The 21,726-nt window shown below is 44.0% G+C and overlaps 1 protein-coding gene across 2 annotated transcripts in view; it reads right to left on the reverse strand.

Annotated features, from left to right (window-relative positions):
* Nucleotides 1-8,497: 8,497 nt before the first annotated feature.
* The window catches only part of SLCO3A1 (solute carrier organic anion transporter family member 3A1), a 116,868-nt gene continuing 103,639 nt past the window's right edge, over nt 8,498-21,726 (reverse strand). Inside the window, exons 7-10 of one of the 2 annotated variants that reach the window (XM_063314461.1) lie at nt 20,821-20,956; nt 14,214-14,389; nt 10,455-10,519; nt 8,498-9,688 (exon numbers count right to left, since the gene is read on the reverse strand). In XM_063314461.1, coding sequence (XP_063170531.1) covers nt 9,309-9,688; nt 10,455-10,519; nt 14,214-14,389; nt 20,821-20,956 — 757 coding nt within the window. In that variant the 3' untranslated portion in view covers nt 8,498-9,308. The remainder of the gene's footprint in view (nt 9,689-10,454; nt 10,520-14,213; nt 14,390-20,820; nt 20,957-21,726) is intronic. The other variant, XM_063314462.1, reaches the window with a different exon arrangement.

Raw genomic sequence — 21,726 nt, forward strand, 5'->3', positions numbered from 1 at the left:
ACCTTATTGAAAGTTGATTTTGTCCAACTTGGTCAAACGTTTCCTGATCTGTAATATATGCATCATAAGAAGGACTAGAAATTTGCATTTCAGCCAATGAAAGCTGAATCCTGGACAGAGTTCCACTTTGTGGTAAGCTACCAGATCCAGGCTGCGAAATCCAGGTCGACCAGTAGAGGACAGCAAAGAGACACAGAAAACCCTCCTTTCTGCCCTTTGGTGTTCCTCTAGGCCAGTGTTTCTCAACCTCAGCAACTTTGGCATACTAGCTAGGGAATTCTGGAAGTTGAAGTCCATCCATCTTAAAGTTGCTGAGGTTGAGAAACCCTGCCGCAGACCCAGATACAGTATAGGTAGGTCTGTTCAAAGGATTTCTACATATGCCTTGGAAACAGCCTTGACCTTGAGCTGTAGTGGCCATGTGTGCACCAGGAACTGTTTAACAGCATGCATCAGGAAACACCACCCCAAATTCACCATTCACGGGCCTTTAAATGGAGAATATCCCACTTCACTTTTTAATCGATGCAAGGGGTAACCCAGCTAGGTGGCAGCACCTGCCAAATTGGCTGGTTTGCAAAAGTAAGCAGGGCCACCTCAGCTCATTGCACAGATGGGAGATCATTAGGATATCTCAGGGCTCTGTTAGAGAGAAACGTTGAAGAAACATCCTAAAAGGTAGCAGATAACTTCTGTACTGTTGCAACCAACCAACCATTAAGATGGAGATGTCTATGAAGTCATCAGATGTTCCACTCAGCTGAAAGACTTCCTTTTTTTATGCAAGAGCTGAAGCTGACCTGCTAAGAACCCAGTACTCGAGATACAACATAGTAGTAGACGTTAGGTGGAACTTGCAACTTCTCTTCATAGCTTTTAGGGAGGTTAAAGGCTATTCTCTCCCCACCCCCATAGCAGCATTATCCCAAATACTGGCTGCACTGGGGCAGTGGTAGGCAGTCTTTTCGGATGGGTGCACATGCTTCTTTCAAAGGATGCTGTTTGAAAGGATTGTTTGAACATGCTCACAAAAGAGATGCCATCACTGGCACTTCCAGTCATGAAACTTGCATCTCCAAAAGGCAAACTGGTTCACCCAAGGAGAGGCAGGAAGCTCAGGGACTACAAATGTGCAGCTTTGGGGACCCAAACTTTCTTTTCCAAGGTACTTGAGACTTGTGAAATGTTTGCAAGAAGCTTAAGGATGCAAAAGCAGTTCTGAGAAACCCCCCAAGGCCATTAATGAATAATGAGAGGGAAAGAGAGAAGCATATGCAGAAAAGTCAGTACTTTAATTGAAGGGATACATTTCTTATTGCTTAGAACCACATGGCGTTATGGCACTGAAAACCCATGGATTTTTCCTGTGGCAGGTGTAGTGGAGCCAAGATGGGTAGATGTGTTTTTCATCTTGCCCTTAAAACACACACACACACACACACACACACAAACTGGCACATTTTGAATGGCACTAATGATTGACTCAACACTGCGACATACCTTACTTCCCTAGAAGGTTGAAATAGATTCTGCATAAATGATCCGGCCAAGTTTTCTTATTGCTTCGCAGCTTCAAGAAACACACTCTTGTGTCACAATCAGGTGTGACACCCCTATCCATGCAGCCTTCCCTATCAAGTGTCCTCCAGAAAAATTAGGACTGCAAGTCCCAGAATTCCCAGCCAGCAGAAAGTTTGGCTGGGTGGGAAATTTGGGGAGCTATAGTTTTACTACTTTGAACAGCTTGAGGAAAACTGATTTTTAGTGCATCTTTGAATAGCTTATAATATTTTAACCAAGGTATCTACAGACAGTTGTGACTTCTTATGGTTGCTTTCACCTAGTGGATGATGATATTATTATTATTATTATTATTATTATTATTATTATTATTATTATTATTATTTCAAACTTCTGCATGCTGGTGTCCTCCAAATGTGTTGGAACTATTAGAGTTCCCTGAGGCTTTGGCCAGTTTGGAATCTAGGGCAGTACCAGGTTGGGGAAAGCCGAGTTACAGTAATTCAGTTTATTGCCCATCTTTCCATCTTTGAACAATCATTCAGAAACATAATGAAAGACATGAAAAACAATAATCAGTTAAATGCAAAAGGCCTATTTCACTTTTGCTCTGGAAAATAAAATGCGAAGGTTTATGTGCCCTGTTTGACTTATGCCATTTGCACTCACATTGAATCTTTGCTGTCATCTGTGATGATCTGCAGCATAATCTTGGACCTTGAATGAGTAGAACCAAAAAATAAAACCAACAGAAAAAGCCCATGGTGTAATTCTAATTATCTCTCTAAGTAAACAGGGATTCCATTTAGAAAGTTCCTTCTCTCCATTGTTACAAATTGTAAAGGGAAGAGCAAAATCAATGTTGGTAGCCCCATCCTCCTCTCTTGCGACTTTGGTATTTGCCTCTTTGAACATCAGCAGGGTTACATCACTCATGGGATCTTTCTCCATTTATGTAGATTCCCTGCACAATTTCAAATCTTGATTTTCCAGCCTTGTGATCATGCAGGAACCCCTCTTGTCCACAGAGCAGAGCAGAGCAAAACAGAGAGAGGTGAAAGGGACCTCATGAAGATGGTGGACCCAAAGGTGTGGTCCACATCCTTCTTGTTTTAGGAATGAGTGAGAGAACTTCTGAATTCACCTTGGTTTACAATGATCATGAAGTCATGGCTTACTCATGAAACTTGCTCTTCATCCACTCATCCACTCACTCACTCACTCATTGACTCAATTATGCATTGATTCATTAAACTTCTATACTGCTTCAATACTACTGACCTTAAGCAACAGTCTTGAGTGAGCTACCACCTGCCCTTATGTTGTTGTGAGAATTAAATTGGATCACTCTAAATATGTTTCCCTCTTTTAGGAAACATGGAATGCAAAGTTTAAAAAGAAAGACATGTAAGAAGTGGCCAGCTATTCAAAGAGATGAGACAGACAGAGGAAAAAAAAAACAGTTATTAAACTGGGTGAAGGTTGTGGAAAAACACTGGATTGTATTTATAGCCCTCCTGTAAACCAGATATTAAGAAATCCAGTTTTAATGGGTTGTCTAAGTTTCTGTGTCCTGATAAAGAAGAGCTTTACCAGGATGTATATGTGTTTGTCTGAATAATAATAATAGTAATAATAACAACAGCAATAATCACTGGAATCCAAATAATTATGTATTTCTTTCCAGGAATAGAGAAGTATATGGTGGGGCATATGGTGGAAGAGACTCAAAGTTCTACAAGAGTAAATTTTTGGCTACAACAGATTAAATCACCTTTTTTCCAATTCATGACCTTCACATGCCTTGGATTACAATGTCCATTACCCTTCAGCCAGTTAGCATAACGTGGGCAGCTTTCCTTCCACTAAGCTACATTTCTAAATGCAAGTTTGTTGTTCCTACACAAGGGAGCATTTAAAAGTAAATATGGAGTCAGGGTCATCCATGGGGAGGGTGGTCAGAAAAGTCAAGATGGCAGCCGTGACTGCATGATTGAAGCCCCACCCCTTTACACAATGCCTGGAATAATTGTTTTTGACTGGCCCCTTTCCCACTCCCTGACAGGGCTGCAACTGGGGGGGGGGGGCAAGCGGGGCATGTGACCCAGGCGCCGTGCTGGGGGGGGGCGCCAAAATGAGCACGGAATCCATGTTTGCCCTGGGTGACACAGACCCTAGTTGCAGCCCTGCTCCCTGAAATGCTTTTGCATGGAGTCCAAAATGGCTCTTCTAATCCAGGATGCTACTATCTCATTCTGCTGGAACTGCCTATTCAGGTTTTAAATTCACATACATTTAGAGTAAATTTGGAAGCTGAAAAACAACAACAGGAATTACGAAGAACTCCAAAGCATTACACAAAGAGGTTTTCGCTCCCCTTTCTTACAGAGAGTCAGAGATCAATCTAGTTTACTTACTCGGCAGACGACACACCCTCAGCCAATCTTCTGGGGCATGTCCCCCTCCTCTATTTCCTTCCCCCCACCAAGCTACTTTTAGGATAATTTTTTCCAGGTAATTATGATTTTTGCTACTATTGTGCTAGAATATTAGTTCCAGTTGAGTGACATTGTAACACTTGTTAGTGGAAATGGCTTCAGAGCTATCGTGTCTGTTTCAGGAAAGTTTTCCCTCCACCTTTTAGCTAAATGGAGGGGAACAGATTTGCATACAAAAAAGCCATTATTTGCTTTTTTTTTTTTAAGGCTATTTTTTCACTGCTCAGTGGCATTGCTCCATGGTCAATGAAAAACCACACCTTTCCATTTACAACTAACATTCCTGCATAGCTAGCAAGGAGTGCATGCAGTTTTTGGACTGATTTTTTAAAAAGAGCAATCTGAAACAGCCACATGAAGGAAAACTAACACTGAATTCCCTGGAGGTTTTCCAGGCAGCCCTGCCAGCCCAAAGCGACCTTAAGCAGTAGCATAACCATCCCTGTCTTTTACAGGCCAGTGTAAACACAAAGGAGCAAAGACACGGCCTTCCAAATTCTTCCTGCTTTCTTGGTTGACATTGGACTGTGATATAAATAGGATAGATACCAAACAACATTCCATCATAGGCTGCCACCAAGCAGCATTTGCTGGACCTGATGCTCTTAAGAGATGACAATAGAATGCTTTCCTAAAAGAAGCAGCATTTCTTTGAAATTCCATTTCTTTCAACAACGAATTCTTAAGGATTCAAAGAAATGGGAAGAGATTCAGGGAAGGGCAGCGAAGATGATTGAGGGTTATGAAGAAAGATACACTTCACGCAAAGAAGGTCAAGTCCTGTTCTCTCATTCCAGAGTGCAGGAGTACAAAACCATGATTGAAATGGCCAGAAGGCTGATTCTGACTGAATGTTAGAAAATATTTCTAATAATGAGTGCAGTTTCATAGTAGAAGTCATGACCCCCAGAAGTGATGGGTTCCTGTTCATTGGAGGTATCCAAGTTAAAGCTAGTCTGGGATGATTTAATTTTGATTGAAGCAACATACATTAAAAAAAAGGTGGAGCTTCAGTCACATCAGTGTGCCTGCCATCTTAACTTTTTTTTACCACACCCTATGGACACCCTTGACTCCTGCACTGAGCAGGGAATGGGACTAATGGATTAACCTTCTCCTTCCAACTGTATCATTCTATGAACTGTTGAGCCAACACCCAACCAACCATGCTGGCCAAGTTCTCACATTGTGATGAACCATAGCATGATTTGTCTAGGAACTGAATCATAATTAAGCAAACCTTGGTCTAGTGCACAAGTTAATCCAGACCTTCTGACTCAGTACAATCTATGCATTCAAACAACAAAGCAGTGTTTGCCATGCATGGTGACTGGGGAATTCTGGGAGCTGAAGTCCACACATCTTAAAGGTGCTGAGGCTGAGAAACACTGCTTTAAAGTATAATTAAAAGTGCTCTTTAGATTCTGAGTAAAATACCAGCGAAGCTTTCTGCACAGTAGGGTATGGTCAGAAAGATCCAAAGCTGCCTTACAGCAAGTCTGATTGTAGGGGTGCTTAAAGTTTACCTTCCTTTGCGTTACTTGGAGATCCGAAAGGGATCTGCATGCAACCCATCAGAGAAGATTCAAAATCCTGAGCAAACGTCTAGGTCCACCCAGTGCATTGTATTCTCCGTGCCTTAACAATGGAAAAGCCCTAAGACCGTCAGTGTTCATTTCATTTATGAAAAAGGAATGAAAATAGTTTTCTTTGTTCCAAGAAAAAAACACTCAACCTGCTACCTCTAAAATAGTTCAGCACCTCCACTGCCAGCAGTGGAAGGGAACTGGGAATGTTTGGCAGATTACAACTCTTTGGTGGCTGAGTTCACACGTTATATCCTACACTATAGGATATAACTCTACATAGTTCCAAAAGCTGCATAAAAGTTTGTGTCCAAGCATGTGTGCAGACCTAACCTTGGAGTCTCACTGCTCTTTGAATTCATCCATGAGACCAAAAGGCTCACCTTGATGTTTGTAATTTTAAAATGCCCGTAAAAAAAGAGCGGGGCTTTTGACACAGTGTAATCTTATTTGAAACAGATGCATTTCTGGAGGAAGGGTAAGAAGAACATATGCCTTCCAGAACTTAAATTTTGGATAGATGTCATTAGGGATCCAAACAGATGTGCACAATGGGGTTTGCACATCTCCTCTTAGAACTGCAGGTCCAGCTTTATGTAACTCCTCTTTCAAATGCAGTTTGTAGGGCAGCACAAGGTGGAAGCTTTCGTGAAGTAAAAGAAGAAATAAAAACTAGAAATCCCTTTGGGAGTACAGAGCCATTCTTGAGATCCTACGCTTAGTTAATGGAAATCCAGCTCACTGCTTCAGCACTAGGGTGAAATCAGAATTGGTTTCCTAAGGCGCTCCCAAACCAGTGAAAATGTAGCTGGAAGTCGGGCTGGGTTTGCTGATGGCAAGCAGACCGCATCGTGGTTTTTTTCTTGGCTGGGACTGGCTTGTTTGGAGAGACACCAGCCAAGGATTCTGGTTTGGCTAAAGCGGTAAACGAACCCCAGATGGAGCCATCTGGATTTCTTAACTGTCATCTGCCAGCATGAGCCAAGACGGAGCACAGTTGAAAAACTGCATGTGGACATAGTCACTGTGCACACCTAAATTCAAGGATCACTGTTTAGACCAAAATACATTTAGCTCCTGCCTTACCGGGACGCGGTGGCGCTGCGGGTTAAACCGCTGAGCTGTCGATCGGAAGGTCGGCGGTTCGAAACCGCGCAGCGGGGTGAGCTCCCATTGTTAATCCCAGCTCCTGCTCACCTAGCAGTTCGAAAACATGCAAATGTGAGTAGATCAATAGGTACCGCTTCGGCGGGAAGGTAACGGCGTTCCGAGTCATCATGCCGGCCACATGACCCGGAAGTGTCTATGACAACGCCGGCTCCAAGGCTTAGAAACGGAGATGAGCATCGCCCCCTAGAGTCGGACACGACTGGACTTTACGTCAAGGGAAACCTTTCTTTACCTTTACCTGCCTTACCATTCAGCAAAGTCTCAAAATCCAACTCAGCACAAGCAAATAAATAAAAACAGATAAAACATCTGTAAAAATAAGCTCAGCCAATCCTTCTCTGACTTCATTGTGTTTCTTTTTCAGCATCCTTTTTTCAAAAAATAAATTAATTTCAACGTCCATGTATGGAGGAGAAAATAGTAATTAAGAGCAATAGAAAAAAAGGCACAAAGCCAATTTGGGTCTTTTCAGAAATATGCCTCCCCCAGTATTATACTATAAATCTCTGAATCCTCCTTTACATGGAACATGCCTTCACTGCAGATCCAAGTGGGAAGAAGCAGAAAATATTCAGAATTAGCAAGGGTGTGACAAAGGCAGGGGGAAGGGAATGAGATTAGCCCAGAACTGGGATTTGCCACTGATGATCATGGCTAAATACAGATATGTGGGGCGAAGAAGTGTGTTCTATAGAAATTGCCAACAATCTTTTGCAGGCAGTGTGGTTTTCAGATGCACAACTCATATGGGAGGTATGCCTCAATACAATAGGTGTATAAAAAAGTTTGTTTTTTTCTTATTTGGAAAGCATGCTCCCTTTGCAGCAACATGAAAGAGCACCCATCTCAAGGCAGCCAGCTAGCTGCTGCTATTTTTCCCAGAATGCCTTGTCTGGTCTGGAGCCCCCAGAGGGCATTCTGGGAGATTATAACAGCAAGGGGCAATCAACCATTCCAGGAAATTCTCTCTTGTTTTAGCCAAAGGAAAGTGCTATTTAAAAGTTTAAGAAAGAGACAACCAACGTACATTTAGTGGTATCAAGTGCCCCTAGAAATGCTAAGGTTTACATTTCACTCCAGACTGCCAAAAGAACTGTTGTTTTGTCACTCACAAATTAATGAAATAATGAAATAATGAAAGGGGGGGTGAGATTTTGCTCCAGTGCTACAAAGTAATCACTAGTTCTCAGGATAAGGTGGGCTCTCAGTCTGATGCTTGTAAAGCAAACATTTTTTTAAAGGCACATATATTTATCAGCTTGTTCATTTTTCCTCGGGTCAGAAACATTTTGAAACTTCCAGTGGAGGCAGTCTAAAGTTTTGCAGCCATTTTTAATTGGGGAGGTCAAGCAGCTTTCAGGAGCAAAATGGGTGGCTTAAAATTTCTCTATGGTCACAATATTCTGATTCAAATGGAAGTGTACTGAAAACTTTTTTTTTTCCCACTGCTGACATGAAACTAGAAAAATGTACAGATGGTTAATGGCAGTGATGGCTCAACTGGACCTTCTCTGCCCATTTTCAATGGCGATGTTGGTCATTATGACCCTTATACCATTTCCATCCTGCTAAAAGTTGAAGAAGTTACAGACTGTTTGGTGAGAGTCATCTCGTGCTATGTCCCTCACAACTGCACACACACACAAACACACACACAATGCCCCATCCTAATTCCCATACCAGAATGGAACTAGACCTCAAAATAGTTAAGAAAAGCAATGCTGGTGCCTTAAGAGCTGTAATGTTGTGGTTGCATTAGTGTTGGGTACAAGTCACAATGGCATCCAAACCATGACACACACAAATGATGCAACTAACTCTTATCCAGCACGTGATGTCAACTAGATATCATCATGGCTTGTACCAGACACATCTGCTGGTTTGCCCATTTCAACAGCTGTCAATGTTGGTCTGCAGCTGGAGACAATAAAGGTGAAGCAGTTCTGACAGGGCTTCCTCGTTGATGTGAGAAAGAGACGGAGAGCATTAGGAGAAAGCTGGGACAGCATAGCACCCTCGTTGACATCTTTTGAGCTTGTATTGCAAAGGTTACTCCAACAGTGCTTAAGTTTCAAATAGCACTTATGTTTGGAAACAGCTGTGGCTTGCTTCTATTCCTTCCCCCACATTGGGAATTGTTTTTCATTTGTTTGCCTTTACACCCAAGGACAGACATCTGCTCTGCTCTCCAATGAAATACCAGGTCCCCAAACACTGGCAGCTTTGCCCATCTGTTATGTCTCCAGCCAAGGCATTTGATACACTGATGATCCACTTCGCATCTCCATTTCTCACCCCAGATTTGTCTTTAAATACCCTTTCTCCCCTCTTCTTGTTTCATCTGCTTCTGAGAAAGGGACAAATGTCCTCTTTCTCATGAGAAGCTCCTGGAACGTCATGATAGATTTTGAAATAGCTGTGGACTCTGTTTTGCTTGTACTTTCCAAAACATCTTTTTTATATTATATTACATATTTCATATATATCTTTCTTTCAGAAGGACCTTTGGGTTAGCAATCCACCTTTCTAATCACTATAAAACAGACTCCATGTTTTCACACCACTCGTGGTCTTCAAGGTTGTAGATAAATTTTGTCCTATGGGAGGGATTCTGGCCAAGGGGGTCTCGTCCTGGGTTGTCCAGGGTCAAAGTGGAGGCAAAGAACTCACTAGTGTTGAGTCCACCTTCATGGTTCTTGATGTATTTCTTATAGTTTTTCCTCAGGCACTGCCAGGTAGTGGTGTACAGGAGGAATGCAAATGACTTCAGGGTAATAGCGATGCTCACATACAGGTACCTATAGACAACATTGTCATATAGGGCGCATGCTCCTTGTTCACCACAGAAGGTGCTCCAGAAAAGGCAGGTGGAATCAATTCCTGCTCCAAAGATCAGGGGAGGTGGGATAAAGCCTGTGAAGGTAGAAGGAGATATTTTTATATCAGCAGTATTCTCTGAAGCATCAAGACTGTACAAACATAAGAGGAACATCTGCTGGATCAAAGATCTCTCACAGTCCACCATTCTAGTCTTCCAGAAGCCAAATAGATGGCTTCCAAGAGACCAAAAGGAGGACTTCAAGGCAGAAACATCTCACTCTTATTCTCCAGCAAGTGATGTTAAGAGGCAGGCCACCACTGATAATGGAAATAAGATGCAGGCATCAAAGCTAAGAGAAGTGATGCTGAGCTGGGAACATCTGACATTACACGACTGTTGAAACCAAGTTCCTATAGATCTGAGTTAGTTACAGACCCAGAGTTTGAATGTTTATAAGATGTGAGATTTGGTTAGTGGTTAAGTTTGGTTATTTGTTCTATAGCTTAATGTGTCATGAGGAGACAACCTGTTTGATTACTTTATAGTTCAGTCTATTGTGCAAATCCAGAAAATGGGTTATTTCAGAAGAGGAATGAATTCAAGTACATGAGCTGACATCATACTGAAATGGAATCGATCTCTACAGAACTTGCACCAAGGGGAGGAACCAATCACTGCAAAAAATGGCCCACTCATGATATAACTCAAAACATTTGGAGGACACTCAGTTGGAGAAGGCTGCTCAAGTCCTCAACAGGACCTGATTTGAGTTCATAATCCAGCTCCATCTCTCATCAGGGGTCTCTGCTTCTCTGGAGGCAGCAGAGGGAAGCAAAAGGAAGCATGAATTTCACTCACCTAACAATCGGAGGAGAAGGAAGAGAACTCCTAAAGCGTATGACTTGAGCTCCGGGCTCACAGTTCTGTACAGAAGAGATATCCAAGCAAATAACATTAAGATAGATAGATAGATAGATAGAGAGAGAGAGAGAGAGAGAGAGAGAGAGAGAGAGAGAGAGAGAGAGAGAGATGATAGATAGATAATAGAACAATTCCTAGCTCCTGGCTGTTTTGTAACAGGTTACCATCAGCTACATTTTGCAGTCAGCCAGGATGATGGGGGTATCTCTTCAGCAAACAAGATCATTTGTAGGCAATCTTCCCACCCACTCCAAGGCAAACCTCCAAGAAAGGCCTGCAGCTGGACTTAAGTATGCTATTGAAGATTAACAAGAAAAAAGCAAGTTGAATGTCTCCAAATAGCCACAATTGATGCAATGACAGGCCGACATTAAAAACTGCCCAGCAGGAGCACTCTCTAGGCCACCGTCCGGCTCCTAACATCGCTCCAGGAAGGCCACAAGTTAACAACAAAGCAATGCCCCTCTACGCATTTCTGCCTCCCCCTTGGATTACCATTACCAGGTGTGCACAAATCTGGTTGTCTAGTAGAGTTAGAATTAGAGTTTTGGGCATCTCTTTGCTGCCATCTGCTGGCTGACAAGACGTTTGCAGCTCAGACATGGTAGCCCTAGTAGCTTCTCCTGTCAGCATCTGATATTGAGGGTTTGCCTCAAAGGGGAGAGCAGTCAGAGGACTGGGATACTCTGCATGTATTTCAGGTCTTAGCAATCATGCCAGGGTTAAAAAAATAAGAGCAAGCAAGATATTGCCAACAGTCACAAGATTTTGGCAACCTCACCAGTGAGGCCTTACTACAGAGCGGTGTTTCTCAACCTCAGGAACTTTAAGATGGCTGGACTTCAACTCCCAGAATTCCCTCAGTGAGCATGCTGGCTGGGGGAATTCTGGAAGTTGACGCCCACCCATCTTAAAGTTCCTGAGGTTGAGATACACTGCTATAGAGAGTATAGAACAGTGCTTCCCAAACCTGGGTAAATTACCTATAATTGGGTAAAAGTGGTTTGCCTTTGGGTAATGACACATGAGCCCATTCCCCAATCACAACATGGACGTTTAAATTGACTTAAAGTGTTTCACCTACATTGGGTAATAAGGACTTTCTGAAAACTGGTTTTGGGGAATGAAGGAAAATGTTTGGGAAGCACTGGTATACAGGATGATCTTGATGGAGCCATCACCAAGCCACAATCAGATAAACATGGCTTGAGCCCATATCAAGAAAGAGATTTACATAAACACCTTAGACAGCACCCCCCCCCCCATTCACATGAAGATAAAAGAGGGAGGAGGGGAAGCACATTCAGACATGCAAGATCCTGTTACTAGAGCTGTTCTAATAAAAGTAGCTTTAGATCTACATGGTGTCTGTTTCTTAGTCTGGTCTGCCCTATAGGACTGACACTGACATGAACTCCTGCCTTGCAAGAATTTGACCTTCTCTCCTGAGATCGTAAAACAAAACAAAAAAGTCAACCATTTCATCTCTTTTCATTCAAATGGATAATGGGAAGCCATGGAAGCATGTGAGGAGCATCACAGAACCTGTGGGACCTTGCTGGGTTATCCCTTCACGAAATGTTTTTATTTTAAAAAATTGGAGCTTCCAAAGAAATGGGGAATCTCTTGCAGTAGAAAGACAAGCCCCTCTACTGGCATTTGGCCAAAGCTTTGCTCTGTGTGTGTGTGAGTGAGAGAGAGAGAGGGAGGGAGTTGGCTAGAGGGATTTTGGTCTTCAGGAGTTGTGTAGACCTGACCTTGGGAATGGGGAAAGAATGAGCAAACCATGAAAGGGGGACTTTCAGAAAATATTTCTGTCTTGAGAAAGAAAAAATCCCAAGAAAGAAGCTCAGAGTTTTTGTCTGGTATAAGATGGAGTAGAGAGAAACTCTGGTACACTTTCAAGATTTTGTTCTTCTATCTTACAACAATAAAGAGCATTCTTGGAGTCCCTGCTGTGCCTATTTTTTGACCTTGCCTACCTCAAAGGGCTGAGTGATGCCCTGCTCATGAATGGGAAAGTTAACTTTTGAAGCAGCTGCAACTGAGGAAGATAAAAGGCAGAACTAAGCGCAGAACTCTGCTGTGAAGTGGCCACACTGCACCTCCAGAGGACATACTAATTGGCTTCTCCTGGGCATTTTTCATGCCCTGGAAACCCCACATTACAAAGGCACTGAGGCTGATCCAAGGCAAGAAAAGGGCTGTATACAAGGCTTGGGATTAAACAGAAAGAGGCATTAACAGTTAGCCTGCAAGGGAGATTCAAACTGAGGGAGCAGATGAAAAATCATGCAGGAAAGGATGGATGGCCTCTTAACTTGTTCCCTGTGGGAAAAATCAGTCTCACTAAGTGGTTTCAGTGGTTTGAGAGGGTAAAGTAAGGGCCTTAACCTCTGTGAGCTGAAGCCTCTCATTTTACCCCCTAAAGTCTCCCAACCACCATGGGAGAATGGTGGCTGGGAGAATTTAAGGGGATAAATTTAAGGGGTAAATGAGAGGGTTAAGCTCATAGAGCTTAAATGGCTCTGTGAGTTTAAACTGTGTGTGCACACACATGCACACACGTACCCCAGTCTGAAAAATCAGGCTTACCAAAATCCAGGGTACCCTTGGGAATGTTCTGGGGCCTCTAAAAGGGGTCCTGAGGGGTTATACATGTCCCATGAGTTATCCACCCCTGATTTAGGGGGAAAAATACCCAGAAGGGTTTAGAGCTGTGTGTCCTGCTGTTGCATACATTTTTTTTTACATTTTTCAAATCCTGGTGTCTCAATAAGATCACCAAGATCACGGTGCTTCGAAGCAGGTTTATTCTTCCTTCGCCTGCTGTGATCTGGATGAAAATCACCCCCTCTGCTATTGCAGTGCGTGATTTATAAAACACTCCCCTTGGTATGACTGAGAGATTTTTTTTTCCCTGCTGGCAATTGCTGTGCACAGAGAGATGGTGCAGCTGTGGAAGCCAGGATTAAATCAACCTGACTTCCCTACAATGCTGCATTCCAAGGGAAACCACCCTCCCCACATGGCAAGAAGGGTCGTGACTACTACCACTACTTACTACCACTACTACCAGTACTTAATTACTACTAGCCTGCCCCCCTCAATATTTAAATTATTTAGGTTCATCTTCTGCATCTTTCAGTACAAAGGGAATGGGTGGAAAGAGTGAAAGATACCACTATAATGCCATGAACATAAAAAGAAAAAAGAAAATAAAAGGAGATTGTGCAGTTTCCTCTAACCTTGGGGCATTCAGATATGTGGTCTTACTCAACAATTGCCAGCAAACTTTTGGACAGCTGGCTGTGGATGATGGGTGTTGCAATCCTGCCTCATCTGCAAACCCCCTAGGTTGGAAGAACCTGCCGCAAAGTTTCTTTTGATGGCAAACATTCAATACCTTCTGAATCAAAGAATAGCTGTGTATTCCAGTATTCTTAATTTCTGGCATATCACAGTGTCTCCAGGACTTTGCCGTGTCAGCTTTCTCCGTAATTCAGTAACTGCCTTTGGCCTCAGCTAAGATCCATTGGAGAGACTAGATCCAAAGGTACTTTTCTGTATAAAACAGGGAGTTCCCTCCACAAGCAAAAGAGCCATCCTAAACTCCCTTGGATGCTTTCTTAGGGCCAACCATTTCTTCCCATATGGAAGGTTCCCTGCCTCCTGCCCTGCGAGCGCAAGCCTTACCTGATGAGGATGATGACGGAGGGTGTTTGAGCCATGGCTCCAATCATGCTGCAGACGCACATCACACACAGGAATGTCAGGAAGGCTTCTTGGCATCCAGGGCTGGGGCACTTCCCAGGAACGACTGTGGCATCCTCGGCAGAGGCCAAGGTGAGGCATGTGCAACTAGTGAGATTCTAGGACAGAAGGCAGGACACGGTTGAGGCAGCAGATGCTGTTGCATGGATCCAACTGCATGTTATCTTGCACGTGGCCTTGACCTTGCAGGAGGGACATGGATCTAATACAGAGGTGGCTGGATCCCAGACCACACCTTGAGAATCCACTGATCTAGACAAACCTTCTGGTGTTTCATCCCCTGAAATTCCCTGCAGAAGCAAGGAACCCCTTAAGATTAACACAGTGAAAGGCAGCATAGATTACCCACTCCTTTCACTAAGGACTCTATTTTGGCTTCTCAGAGTTCAAACAGGCATTGTCCACACATTAACAAGCACACATTTAAAACAACTATTGTTGTAGCTTCAGAGATGGCAGCATCTAGCTGACCGTAGCTGATTTTGGAAGAGACGTAGGTACTTCTGCAGAATCATAGCACAGGCACAGATCCCACTGGCCTATGTGGTTTGCTCTACCAGTGCAGTGTTGTCCTTTTCTTATGAAGCAAAGTTCTTGGCAAGAGGCAGGAAAATACCTCTTCTTTGTTCATCTGCCACCAGAGAGAGCAAAACAGTCCGAAGATATTTGGCCTTTTATCAGAGGCACATCACTGTACTTTTCCTTTGATTTTTTCAAGGCTTTCAAGTAAGCACTTCAAGAAAATTACCATAAATTCAGATCCCTGGCAAGGAGGGGATAAAAGGAAGATTCTGTGTCTCAGCATTAGGGTAAAACATTTCCAAACGGAAGTGTTCAATTACTTTCCAATTCCACCTCCACATTTTCCTGACCCCCAGCTCTCTGATTATACTAACATATAGTAGAAAAATAAAGGCATCTGGCCCTTCACACCCTCATTTCAGTACCTTTGATTAATTGGGATACAGAGTGATTTGGCATGCAAAAATAAAAAATCTCGTACAGAAGGCTAGGATTTAATGGCAAATCATATCCCCAGAACCAACCACCCATATCATTCAAAAAGCAACAGGTCACATGGGCTAGGAGAAGATATAAAGGCAGGAAATTGGCACCAGGCAAGGCACCTATCATCACAAAGGAAAGAACCTTGGCCTTCCACCAGTACTGGGTACCTAAAGGGGCATTTGTGAGCCATGTCCTCTAATTGCATTGACCTCCAAGAATTTCTGATGGGACTGAATGTGTCACTCCCATCAGGATAAACCCTTTTTTAAGGAGAGGAGAAATATAACCATCTATTCTAGTTGGTTCCACTGATAGATTTGGACTTGGCATTCCTCTGGAGCTGCAGTTTGAAAATGGTTCTCCTCTGGGAGAATCTTTTCCTTGTATTTTGCTTGTTGAGGAAATCCTTTGAACACGGCATGACCCATTTTTATTTCTGGATGGATGCTTCACACGAAGCACATGCTCAAGTTTCTGGAGCCTCACTGATGCCCTCTGTGGGTAAGGCTATGCTGCCTGGGGATACACATTTGGAGCTAGGAAGGTTCTACAGCTTGCTCAGCTCTACTATGGAGCTGTAGGTTGCAGGAAGAGTTTAGAAGAGGATGGACAACAGTTAGGAAGCTCATTTATAATTTAAAGAATGATGCAAAGCAGCTTTTAATGGGTTACTTGAGGAATGCCCATATGCACACATGCACAAGCCCTTACTTGTGTCCAGGAATGATTCTGTTCAGAACCTCAAGAACATCAGCTGGGAACCTTTTCAAGCCAGTGGCACAGCTGGCACATACTGTGGGCAGTCTCACAAAATGCTCCCCACTATGTTCTCTGCTCTCAATCACCGTGTGTGTGTGTGTGTTTGTGTGTGTGTGTGTGTAAACAGGTGGATACACTTCTAAACAACCTGGACTGTACCCCCCTTTGATTTTCTAAGAATTCCCTTGGGCCTATATTCAGTTAGAAGACTTAAAAGCAACAACAACAACACAGAGGGAATGAACTTGCTGGTTCCAAGAGAGGTGCGCAAATACAGGTGGCAAGTGGCAAATCTACAACACAAACTCTCTGGAAGGCAGGGTGTGAGTAAAAAGGAAGCCCGAGTGTGTTTCCCTCTTCCTCTCCATCACATATTCAGCCAACCATCTTGAGACTCAGCCCTTGCATCAAACCCAGAGCAGCTGCCATTTCAGGTTTGTGCCAAGTGGAATGAAGGCTTTGCACAGCCCTAATACTTCTCCTTTGTGTTTTCCTGTGTGTGCTTTCCCTGGGAATAGGAACCACAATGAGGCCCGTTGTTTCTCTTCGACTGATAAGCAGCAAGAAGCAAAGGACGCTGTCTCTAACCTTGGGCAGTCTGTTGCTTTCCCTGGGGGCATCTCAGAGGGCATCCAAAAGAGATGAAAGGATGTGTCAGCTTCTGGGGGGAGAGGACTGCCTAAGCCTTCATAACAGGCTGTGGCTGGATTGAGAGGAAGGGTACAGCTAGAATTCAGGAAAAGGAAAAGGAAAAGGAAGGGTAAACAACACCCACTTTTCCTTTTCCTGCTCTTGTCTCACTTTCCAAGCATCCAGCTGAATTCTTGGGGCATCTTGGTCTGCATCATCACCACCATCAAGAACCTCAATGGTTTGAGCAGAAACATCTTGACTTCACTTTTGGATCCCCTTGCTTTCAGCAAGAACCAAGCCAAGCCTGGTTTTGACACTAGCTTGACATATTGTATGTGGAAACTGGCATGTTTTTCCTGCTCTGGAGAGAATGATTGTTGGTTAGCCTGCTCTAATCCAGGGTCCCCCAAATGCATCAGATTAGAGACTCAGACTACAGACTCACAGCTGACACAACTTTCCAGAACTGGAGTTCCAACACATCTAAAGGCCACCAGGAGGCAAAATATTAGAAGGAGTATTTTAGCATACACTGAAAACAGGAGAGAGGTTGAAGGAAGAGGAAGATGGAGCCCCAGTAGGACGAGGATGGACAAGGATGGAGGACGACTTGGATGGAGCCCCAGTGGAGCTTGGCCTTATGTTGCTCTGGAGTGGACCCGGCCAGAGGCGGAGCTTCTTTTTGTCTCAAGCACAATTTTATCAGTTTTCCTCTTCTGGAGCTGAAGCCTTATCATTACCTATTTTTGCTCCCCCCTCACACTCAATTTCTGCTTTTGGGGGGGATCCAATGGAGCTACAAGAATGCGCTGCAAGAAAGCCCCCCAGATCTGTGTCTTATGCCAGAAAGGATGCTTTAGGTCATACTGTATGTCACGGCAACCCCTGGAAGCCTCAGTTTCCTAAAAATGTCGCAACCTGTTTTTGTAAAAAAAGCAGAACAAGGGGCCTTTGGAGGGTCCCTCCAGAGCGGGGAACAGCAAAGCAGAACAGCTGGGTCCAACTGAAAAAGCTGCCAAGGCAATTGGGCATAATAGGAGCTAGGCAGCACTGGCTGTCTGAACAGCTAAAAAGCCCTCCCCTTCCTCCTCCGGCTCATTTTCAGCACGCTTTGCAATCAAAGTTGCTATTCCCAAAAGATGCTGAGGTACCGAGAATGATGTTCATTCTTTCATTCACTTTTTCTGTAGGTGCTCATTTGAACTGGCTTGCCTTGAACGGTTCGGAATTCAGTAATTGAAAACCTACAGAAACACGCACCCCTAGCGTGCGCTTCATTAGACAGCCGCAATTGCTTTTCGCAGGACAACTTCATGATGGGTAGGCAGCTCGCTGTGCTGTCGCAGCCTTCCCCAGCCTGGTGCAGGAAATGCCGGCCAGCATGACTAAATACACTCAAGGCCTGCTGGAGCAGGAGGCGGTGGAGGACAGGAGCGCGGATGCCTTTCCGTTTCTTGCTCATGGTGGAATTCAGGCAATGCCTCCCTCTTGCTAATTTTCAGGATCCTGGGCTTTCCAGGCTGAGTGAAGGGGTAGCTGGCCTGTCTTTATTTTCCTTCTGAAAGGGCTGGAAAGAAGTACTCTGTTCCTTTTCAATCTGGGAGGGTTAGCACCCATCCAGTCAGGGGAAAACAGCCTGCTATCAGATCTGTCTGTTACTAAAACAACCCAGACCTCCTACTACAAAAGAGGGCCATCCAGCCTGTAAAATAGCTTGGGCAGGAGAAAGAATTTGATTTTTTATTTCACATTTCACGCACAGCAGTCACCGGTATACTTTTATAACATCTCCTCAGCTTTTCGGTAAACAACCTGCATTATCCGAAATTCCTGGATTCTGTTTTGCCTGCTTCATTGGGCCCTGTTTAGCCTCCCAGGAAAAGCCTGACTCCATCCACCCCACTGCTTCTCAAAACGAGCCTAATCAACATTGCTGTGTGTGGTTTTCCACAGAATGGAATCCACTGCAAAACTGGTGGGAGTTTGCAGCCTAGAAGGCAAAAGATGTTCCAGTCCAGGAGGCACAGCTAACTTGGTCTGCTTAAGAATCAGGGCTCCTTGGCATTTCCCCACCCTTGTTCGGAGCTAGTTGACAGGCTGATAAAGATTCAGGAGTTGGTTAGGTAAACAGGCAGCTTGGAAGGCTGTCCATTATCAGCAAAGCGGCCTGCCTCCTCACCACTTCATAAGCAAGTCATTAAGAAGGAAGGGAGCAGGCCACTCACTTTCTAGGAGCAATAATTCAGTTGTGGATATTTCTATAACCCTATCCTTCTCAGCTCAATAAATCTTGTTAATGAAGGCTCTGTGAGGATCTCGCTTGGAATTGCTTTTGGTCTGAGGGTGGAGAGCAGCATTAAAAAGTCCCTGTGAGGATGCAGCCACCTCCTGTCAGCCTTGCGAGATGGTCCAGGCAGGAAGCAGGCCCAGATGAACTAATTCTACTTTATTGTAAGGTTACATTAACAGAATCTTGCAAGTCTGAAAGTACCTTTCTCCCCCATCGCCTTTAGAGCCCAAGAAACTAGGGAGGGTCCCTTCTCCCTAGTTTGTCACCCCCATTCCTTCTGTGGGCTAAGTTGCCTCTACTCTTCTTACCCCATTGACTGCTTACCGTTTCTGTTTTTTAATGAGAACAAAACAAATAGCAAGGGAGCGTTTCTCAACCTTGGCAATTTTAAGACGTGTGGACTTAAACTCCCAGAATTCCCCAGCCAGTATGACTAGACATTTGCAGTATTTTCATTTTCAAGAATGCTTCTGCACCTTTCCCCTTGGACCCCTGCTATTTAAGAACACAGAAATGATGGCCTGGACTTTGCTTTACAGTGTGCCTGCCTGTCCATCAAAATGAGCAAAGTGAAGCTGGAGTGGTGGGGAACATCTTGGGGATTAGATAGTGGTGGAAAGACCCTTTCTTCTGAATCAGTGCTTTGTGAAGGATCAGGCCTCCAGCGTTGCCTATAGTGTGAAAGTCTTCCAAACGTGCCCCCTGGTTGAAAATTTTTGCCTCTTCAAGCAAGAGAGCTTTTTGTACAGCAGCTAATGTTGAAAGCTGCAAACAGAAGCCGGGGATGTCCAAAAGCTTCATTCCCTCCCTGCTCACTCCTGCTCATTCTTTCACAAAGCACTGATTCACAAGAAAGGGTCTTTCCACCACTATCTAATCCCCAAGATGTTCCCCACCACTCCAGCTTCACTTTGCTCATTTTGATGGACAGGCAGGCACCCGCCCACCATTTTCTACCTTCTATCTTTAGGGAGACAACTGCTTTGGACCACAATGAAACAACAGCATAAAAAACCTGGGTAGTTGTCTGTTAAAGGCACAGTGGCTGATGGCCTGGGAAGCACAGGAATATAAGTAGAAAGAGTGAGCAAAAAAAGTGGTTGGTAACTGGAGGATTCAAGGTGTTAAGTCCCTCCTCCTCCTCCTCCAAAAAAAGAACATTTCTAGTTCTTATGGCTGCAAAAATGAGTGCTGCAAATGAGCGATTGAGACCTCAATCCAGAAAGGCAAAGCTCATCTTTCTCCAGTTTGGACACCCTCCACATATTTTGGGACTGCAAAGCCAGCCAGCTGGGAATACTGGGAATTGGAGTTCCAAAACATCTGGAGAAAGCTGAGCTTTCAGTACATGAACTGCTGAATATGGAAGGCAGTCTTTGCTCGTCTCATAGCTAACAGAAACAGAATATTGCCGTATTAACTTATGCTCAGTAAGAGAAACTATAACCATCCTCAATATTTTATATGTCGTATGTCATATGTCCTAGCCATTGGGGAAATGTTATTGGAAAGGCGGAATCTGAAAGTTTTAATTCAATATCTGTTAATTTATTCACAGAGAGTACTACTTTCAGCATAGAGTTGGGTGTTTGCACCACCACCACCACTCCCATCATCATGTATAAGTGCACGCAACCTGTCTTTGACTATGGGATTGATTTGGACAGTAACAGTCCGGGTATCTCTTTTATGTAGGGCAGTGAATGGTCATTGCATGATTAACTGCACAGGAAACACACACACACAGGAAACAAACACCCAACACACACACACACACACAAGTTGGCTGAAGAAGGTTGCAAACAGATACAGAGCATCTTAGAATAAATAAGGGATTACCATGTTGGTGCAACCAGCAAAACAGGCAGATAAGTATGTGATCCCATCTGTTCCACAGACTGGAGTGAAGGAATCCATTTGACATTTACAATTGCTATTGCAGGCAGAATAGGGGGCCAAGCTGGAGATGGTTGACCTGAAAAAGAAGGAAGGATGAGTGGGGTGGGGCGAGGGGTCAATCAGCAGGCAGGAAAACCTTTTTAGTTGTAAGGTACTCAGATTTGTTTAGAAATCAGGAGGAGGAGGAGGAGGAGGAGGAGGAGAAGACTTTTCTTCCCAGAAGCTCCCAAATCCTTACTCCTCATTGCCCAGAAGATGGCAAAAGCAACAGCTCTGTGCCAATTACATTTAAACTGGTAGACATGGCTTTTTCAAAACCTTTGCCAGATTTGTAGGGATGGAAACTGGACGGATGACTCCTCAGAAGGAGACATGGCCCCACCATTTCTCAATAGCAGAACTCCCATTTAGTGAGAACAGTAGCACTGTGGCTGAAGAAGCCAGGGAGGCATACAGACCGCTGGAAAGAAGTTTGCCTAGGAAAAGATAGACCATTTTACAGTTTGAGATGACAGAGGGGGCTACTGCTGCTGTTCTTGTTTCCTGGTGACCTTCTTCACCAGGAAACAAGAGGTTTCTTGGAAATCTGCCCACCCTTCATAATTTGAAGGAGCCCTCTGGGAAGAGCTCCTGCAGGGGTCTTCCCTTGGATGGGAAGCCAGGGAGGCTGCAGAAGCTGGGAAGTATTAGAGAATGCATGACACACACCCTTTGGTTGACTCTTATGTGCATAAGTGCAAGAGCACCACACAGAGGAAGACCAAGCTGAATTACGACTGCTCTGGAGGTAAAAACATGCAGGAGAATTTCTCTGTCTGATATTAAATTATACTGCACCATCACCTT

This window comes from Candoia aspera, chromosome 13 (assembly GCF_035149785.1).
Source record: "Candoia aspera isolate rCanAsp1 chromosome 13, rCanAsp1.hap2, whole genome shotgun sequence".
NCBI lineage: Eukaryota > Metazoa > Chordata > Lepidosauria > Squamata > Boidae > Candoia > Candoia aspera.